Source organism: Meleagris gallopavo, chromosome 23 (assembly GCF_000146605.3).
Source record: "Meleagris gallopavo isolate NT-WF06-2002-E0010 breed Aviagen turkey brand Nicholas breeding stock chromosome 23, Turkey_5.1, whole genome shotgun sequence".
NCBI classification, from domain to species: Eukaryota; Metazoa; Chordata; class Aves; order Galliformes; family Phasianidae; genus Meleagris; species Meleagris gallopavo.
The window spans coordinates 6,486,528-6,493,869 of NC_015033.2; the positions used below are offsets into that span (position 1 = coordinate 6,486,528).

Genomic DNA, 7,342 nt, shown 5'->3' on the forward strand with positions numbered 1-7,342 from the left:
AAACAGGAGGGAAAAAAGGAAGAAGTAGTGAAATTGAGGGCCAAAGCTTTGTGGCTCAGCCCTTGGGTTTTTTTTTTCCTTTGAAATGCAGAAAAAAGGGGAAATTCCCCCCCAAAACAGCCTCCCCACTTGAAATTGTCATTTTTTGGGGGAGGGAGGGGTTCCACCTGTTTTGTCCTCAGGACAGCGATGGCAATGCGGTGAAATCCCCTGCCGGGAATAATAATAATAATAATAATAATAATAATAACAGCAACAACCACCTTAAAAAATATTAACAACAATAAATAAAGCGGAGGGTGGGGGGGATGCCGGGGGTCTTCATTTGCCCGTGTGGAGTCAGATGGGGACGCCGGCGGGGCAGAGCTGCTCCTGCAGCCCCAGCAGGCTGTAGGCAATGCGTTTCTTGTGGCCGGGCAGGCGTACCCCGATCTTCTTGAGGTCACTGTAGGGGAAATATAGAAGGGGTGTTTAACTACAGGTGGAATTTTTGGGGGTTGAGAACGGCAGCAAAATGGGCTGGGTTGGAGGTGGTTTGATTCTGAGCGTGACGTAGGGCTGGATCTTGAGCAGCACTGGGGGCATTCCACCCCCGAGCTCCCCAGGGGAGGGGATCCAGCCTGAAAGGGGATCCCAAGGGACGGAGTCCAGGGCAACACTGTCCCCAAAGCCACCGCCACTCACTCGTTTGTCATCTGCAGCACTTTCTCAATGGTGTTGTAGCCAGCAGCAGCAAAGTGCTCAGCGTATTGGTGCATCTTGATGGACTCGAGCCACTCAGGCACCGAGCGGAAGGGAACGCCGTCGGAGCCGCTGGTGCTGGGCAGGCGGATGGAGACACTGAGGAAAGCCAAAGGAAATGACATCAGCACACAGAAATGTACGGATGCAAAAGGAAAAAAAAAAAAAGCATGCAGAAATGCAGGACTGCAAAAAAGTTTACACGGAGGTACAGGAAAGCGTGTAAAAAGCAACAGGCTGCCAAAAAAATTCATGCAGAAATGAATGGAAGAGGAGACGGCAGGGCAAAGATGCAAGAGTGCAATTAAAAAAAATGCAGGAATGGAAGACGTGAAAACAAGGGGAATGCAAGGACTGGAGAAAAAGTCATGCAAAGGAATGAGTGAGAGCGAGGAAAACTGCAGGAATAGAAGGTGTGGGAAATAATGCAGGAATGCACACATGCAAAAAATAATGCAAAGAAAAACAACGTGGAAAAGTGGAAGGGTGCAAAAAAAGCAGAGGATGCAAAGGTTCCTGCAGCTCACCGGGGATCGAAATCTGCCAGTGCCTTGAGTGAGTCGGGGGCGCGGACGAGCTTGTCCAGGATGCTGACAATGTCTGCAAACTTGGGGCGCCGGGCACGTTCCTGCTGCCAGCACTGCATCATCAGCTGGTACACAGCCGAGGGGCAGTCCAATGGGGCGGGCAGGCGGAAGCCTTCATTGATGGCTTTCATCACCTGTAAAGGCATCCCGGAAATGCAAAGAATAAAGAAACGTGCTTAACAAAGCCCCTAGAATAACAAAGCTGGACCCCAAAAGAGCAAAGCTGGCCCACCCGGAATAGCAAGGTCATCCCTCAAAGTCAGCCCCACAGAAAGCAGTCATGCCAAATAAGGCACTCAGCCCCCAAGGCAGCCCCCCAAAATAGGGTGCCAGAGGGCTGCAGACGCTCACCTCGTGGTTGGAGAGCTCCCAGTACGGGCGCTCACCGTAGGACATCACCTCCCACATGACGATGCCGTAGCTCCAGACGTCACTGGCAGAGGTGAACTTGCGGTATGAGATGGCTTCGGGTGCTGTCCAGCGGATCGGGATCTTCCCACCCTATTGGGGGCAACGGCGTCACAATTCCCCAATGGCAGGGAAAAAGAAAGGAGGCAACGATGCAGAACCGTACCAAAACCCCCAAAATCCTCTTTGGTGGCACTTACACTGGTGGTATAGGTGGCTTCGGGGTCATCCTCCAGCACCCTCGACAGCCCAAAGTCGGACACCTTGCAGACCAGGTTGCTGTTGACCAGGATGTTGCGTGCAGCCAAGTCCCGGTGCACGTAGTTCATGTTGGCCAAGTACTTCATGCCCGCTGCGATGCCCCGCAGCATGCCCACCAGCTGGATGACGCAGAACTGCCCATCTTTTTCCTGAAAGCACAGAAAATAACCCCAAATCCCACATCTTGTCACTACAGGGACGTTCACAGAGCCAGGTCTTGTCTCCACGGGGATTTTGGGGCTGAAGTCCTGCTAATCCCACCCCGGGGATTGGGATTCCGGGGTAATGGGATTCCATCACGCATCACCTACCCGCAGGAATTTGTCCAACGCGCCGTTTTCCATGTACTCTGTGACGATCATGAAGGGTTTGTCTGCAGAAAGAGAGCCAAAATGTGTTGAAAAATTCTGAAGACCAACTCCGTGCCCTTGAAAATAATGCTTCTTGGGTGTCCGGCAAGCTTTTTGGGAAGATAACTGCGGTTTTAAGGCACTCACGCTTAGAGACGACCCCCTCGAGGCGGATGATGTTGTGGTGACAGAACTGCCCCATGATGCTGGCCTCACTCAGGAAGTCCACACGCTGCTTCTCCGTGTAGCCCACCTTGAGCGTCTTGATGGCCACCGGCACCTCCTTCTTGCCCTGCTTCAGGGTGCCCTTGTAGACCTCCCCGAATTCTCCTGCTCAGGGCAACAGAGAAGTTCAAAATGTGCTCCCTCCTCAGTTTGGGGACAGATGACAATGTGAGGACCTACCGGCGCCGATGACCTTCTGGCGGGTGATGGAGGATGGCGAGATCTCAGTGGTGAACTTGAGCATGGCTTGGTTGGGGTCTTCATAGGTGTGTGGGTCAACGTAGGTCTTGAGGGGCTTCAACTGGTCTGTGGGGTTGGCAGCCGTGTCACCCCCAAAGTGTCCTCTTTTTGTCACCCCCATGCCTTGAGCCCACCACCTCACCACTCACCAGACTTGGAGAAGTAGACATCCTCGGGGGACTGGCGCGATGGAGAGTTCCTCCTCCTCCTGCAGAAAAGCAGTGTTTGGCCCTATTATTCACCCCTGGGTGGCAGAAAATTGGATTATTTTTTTTTTTTTTAATCTCTCCCTACCTCCGGAGGACGTAGAGTAGAACAGTGAGGACGAAGACAACAAAGATGACACCGGTGACAGAGCCACTGATGACGGCAGCCGATGCCATGGACTCAGCTTCTGTGGGAACATTCAGAGTCATGTACACCCCACAGCACCCAAAAAAACACCCCAAATCCCCCAAATCCTGTTCCTTACCCTCAGGTAATGTCTCAAACTCATGCTCGAGGCTGAAGGCGCCATGGCCATCCTTGGTGAGCGCCTGGACCCGCACCACGTAGGCAGTGCCAGGGGACAGCTTGGGGATGGTGACAGAGGTGCCCTCACAGCGCAGCACCGAGTAGCTGTTCTCATCTGTCTGAGGAAGCAGGGAAGAGGGTGAGCGAGGGACTGTGCAGAGGACATGAGATGGGATGCAGATGGGATGCTGCTGGTGGCACCTTCTTGCTGTAGGTGACTTCATATTTCCAGACCCAGCTCTGCTGCCGTGGTGGCACCGTCCAGGAGAGGACCAAGCTGGTGGCTGTTTGTCCGTTCAGGCTCACCGACGTCACCTGGGGCGGCTCTGCGATGGAGAGGCAGTGTCAGAGGTGGTGACACCTCTTTTGTTGTGTGACGGCGGCCACGGGTGGCACCCCGTGGTGGGCACAGGGCTACGGGTGGCCCTTACCCGTGTGGTTGACGCTGATGCTGGTGCTGGCCACGCTGCGGAGCGGGCTGAAGGCTGAGACGCCGTTTCGAGCTTCGACGGTGAAGGTGTAGTTGATGTGGGGCTCCAGGTCGGTGACTGTTACCCCTGTCCCCACCAGCCCCTGGGGGGGCTGCGAGTAGCGGATTCCCCCATCGCAGGGCTGGCACTCTCCACTCTCAGACAAGCACTGCTCACAGGTGATGCTGTAGGTGACATCCTGCCGACCACCCCTGTCACTGGGAGGCGACCAACGCAGCTGCACGGTGGCCCCCAGCCCAAGAGCTATGACGCTGCGGGGGGGTGAAGGAGGACCTGGGGACACGGAGCATGACGTTGAGGTCAGGGCACAGATATAATCCCTCAAACCCCATGCCACCTTCCCAAAATGCCACTCACGGGTGCAGGGCATGGCAGCCGGGTCGGTGGGGGCACGGAAGTACCCATCCTGGCAGGGACATGCGTCAGCGGCGGCCGAGGATGGCAGCGTGTGAGCAGGGCAGGGCTGGCAGCCACTCAGGGACACCTCAGCCTTGAAGGTGCCGGGGGGACATGCTGGAGTAGGGGACAACATGGAGGTGAACACTTGGGTCCCCCATCCTCAGCCTGAGCATCATCACCAGCTTCCAGAGATTCAGAGCATTTCACCTTATTGCACGGCTCGTTATTACCCACCATGAATGGGGGAGGCTCCTCCCATCAACCCACCCCTCTATCTGGGGGAACCCTGCCAGTCCGCCCCTCTGCACCCGATGCACTCGCTGAGTCAGCTACGCAAGGCTGTTCCAAGGCTTCCCCCAAGGACACCGGAGATGCCCAAGAATGCCCAATTGCACTGAGGATCCCTGTGCACCCCCAAGAGTGCTGAAGATACCCCAAGAGTGCCCCCGGGGGCAGGGATGGCTCTCAAAGACACCCCAAGACAGGGCATCCCCACCCCCACACCACTTATCCACTCCCACCGACGCTCCCCATCCCCACCTTGACATTGCTCTCCCGCCGCCTCGTAGCCAGCCTGGCACTGGCACTGCTCGATGGGCACCAACCACTCTCCATCCATGTTGCAGTGCAGCATCGGCACCCTGTCAGCCACCGCGTGCTCCACGCAGGCACCCTGCACCTTCGCCAGCTGCTGGGAGTCAGCGCCTGCCACCGTCTCGGGGAACACCGCCAGGCCCCGCAGCACAGCTGGGCACGTCTTGTAGTACACCCGCACAGACAGCAGGGACACGCAGGCCCCCAGGTCCTGAAAAGCCAGGTAGAAACCTTTCCGGCGCAGAGGTCCCACCGAGCGAACCTCCACGTTGAGTTTGACGTTGCGCGTCTCAAAGTCTTCTTGCACCGTGATCTCATCCGGAGCAATGGTGTCAATCTTCTTGAACTGTCGCTTCTGGAAATTGGTGCCATAGTCAACGTCAGATTCAGCATAGAAGAGGTTGAAGGTCTCCTTGCAGGAGCCGCCGCCTCCAGGGAAGCTGTTGCAGTCGCGGACGGTGAATTTGAGCTCGATGAAGATGCGCTGCGCCTCGCTGCGGTAGATCCAGTTGGTGCGCAGCCAGTTCTCCTGCTCGCCCTGCAGCACGCTGCACACCGCGTAGATGTAGATCCCAGAGTCGTTCAGCACGTGCTGCTGCAGGTCCCACTGCACCACAGGGAGAAATGGGTCGGTGGTGCTGCTGCTCCCCAGCCCCATCCCCATAGACAATCCGTCCCCCTGGATGCTCCCCATTCCCATCCCCACAGATGTCCCTGTGGACAGTCCCGTTCCGTGTCCCCATCCATATGGACGTCCCCCCATCTCATGGAAGTCTTCCCATCCCAATGGATGTCCCCTGTCCCAATTCCCAAGGATGAACCCATCTACATCCCCAAGGATGGTCCCAATCCATCCCTGTGGATGATCTGTCCCCATCCATACCACCATCCCCATCCCCATCAAGTTCTCTTTCCTCATGGTTGATCCATCTCCATCTGTATGGATATCCCCATTCACAAGGACATCCATTTCTCCATCACCATGGATGCCCCCATCCTATCCTATTCCATCCCATCCCATCCGCGATGCTGGTTTGAGGAGAAGCTTGCTGGATGCTCACCCCTTTGCCATAGGGCTGGGTGAGCCAGCCCAGCTCCCCTTGAGCCTTGGCGAAATCTAGCAGGACAACTGTGGGAAGAGGAGAGAAAGGGACCATTAGTGGGATGAGCACAAAATCAGGAAGATGCCAACCAGGACCCACAGACAGCCTCAGGACCTGCAGGGCCACCAATGCACTCAGATGCCTCTTGAGAGCACAGATACCTCCAAGTCCCCCTGGAACCCACAGACGACCTCAGAACCCACAGACGCCTCCAGGACCAACAGATGTCCAGCAGGATCCACGCCTGTCCCCAGAACACCCAGATGCCACCTGGATCCACAGAGATCCCTGAGATCCACACATATAACGTTCCTGGGGCCCACAGATGTCCCCAGGTCCCACGGATGCCCCCATAACCCACGGAAACCCCCAACACACCCAGACACCCCCAGCACCTTTAAATACCCTCAAATACCTCCAGGACCCCCGAAGGTCCATGGGACCCCTGTAAATCCACAGGACCCCAAAACCCCCAGGAGCCCCCACCCCGTACCACCGCCCCGTGTCCCCCCAGGTCCCTCAGGGCCATCAGGAGAGGACATGCCCCAGCATGCTGAGGGCGGTGGCCGGATCCAGCACCGGGGGAGGAAGAGGAGGAGGAAGAGGAGGCCACGGCCAGGGCGGAAGCGCCCATGAATCAGCCCCCAGGAATGCGCCCGGCTTCGCGCCTGCCGGGACAGCCTCAACCCATCCCCCAGGGTTGGAGTTTGGGGACGTGACCCCCACAGTGGGGTAAGCACTGAGAACGCCAAACTCGTGCCATATTTCACCCCACAGGGCCACATATGGGGAGAAATCGGGCACAGCACTGCTTTCCTGCAGCTGGAATTCCCCCAGGAGGGGAAATCTGGCACGGCTGGGTTTGTGGTGTGCACCTTTTGGGGCTCATCCCCACCTGCACGGCCACGACCACGGCCATTCCCATCCCTGTCCTTACCCTCCCCTCACTCCTTCCCTATCCTCATCGCCATCCCATCGCTGCCCTGACACCCAGTGCCCCCCACCCCATCCCACCTCAGCCCCTCTCCACCTCCACTCCCCATTCCTACACCCCAACCGTGGCTTCAGTCCCCCCTCCTCACTCAAATCCTATTTAGTTGCGAGGTGGGGGTAATAAACCACCCCATCCCCTTCCTTTCCCTTTGCAGAACCCACACCCGGCATTTCACACCCCAACTTTGCCATATTTTCACTTCTTTCACCCCAAATTGTTGACCATAGGGACGCTCCTCAGAGCACCCCGAATCCCGCCTCCCCTCCCCATGTAAGGCTTATAACCCCCATCCCAATAAATTCCTTCACCCCCTCAATTCCTTCACCTCCCAGTAAAACAAACCCAACCACCTCCAATTTGCCTCAAAAATCCCAAAGCTGAGCCCAAACTGCCCCATAGAGCCCCACGGAACCGGAGGGGGGGGGAAGGAGGGGGA

The 7,342-nt window shown here is 56.9% G+C and overlaps 1 protein-coding gene across 2 annotated transcripts; it reads right to left on the reverse strand.

Moving 5' to 3' along the window:
• Positions 1-80: 80 nt before the first annotated feature.
• EPHA2 (EPH receptor A2) lies at positions 81-6,225 on the reverse strand. Of its 2 annotated transcripts, none has more exons than XM_031556705.1 (16): positions 5,871-6,220; positions 4,756-5,416; positions 4,174-4,329; positions 3,757-4,089; positions 3,527-3,651; positions 3,285-3,444; positions 3,107-3,203; positions 2,962-3,020; positions 2,753-2,878; positions 2,495-2,677; positions 2,309-2,370; positions 1,937-2,146; positions 1,680-1,829; positions 1,269-1,462; positions 685-840; positions 81-445 (listed from the first exon to the last, which is right to left on the reverse strand). In XM_031556705.1, the coding sequence occupies exons 1-16, from the start codon at positions 5,964-5,966 to the stop codon at positions 340-342; spliced, it is 2,874 nt and encodes a 957-aa protein (XP_031412565.1). In that variant the 5' UTR covers positions 5,967-6,220; the 3' UTR covers positions 81-339. The 2 variants fall into 2 exon arrangements, with proteins under 2 accessions (XP_031412565.1, XP_031412564.1); XM_031556704.1 differs by having other exon boundaries at positions 340-445; positions 3,107-3,206; positions 5,871-6,225.
• Positions 6,226-7,342: the final 1,117 nt, after the last annotated feature.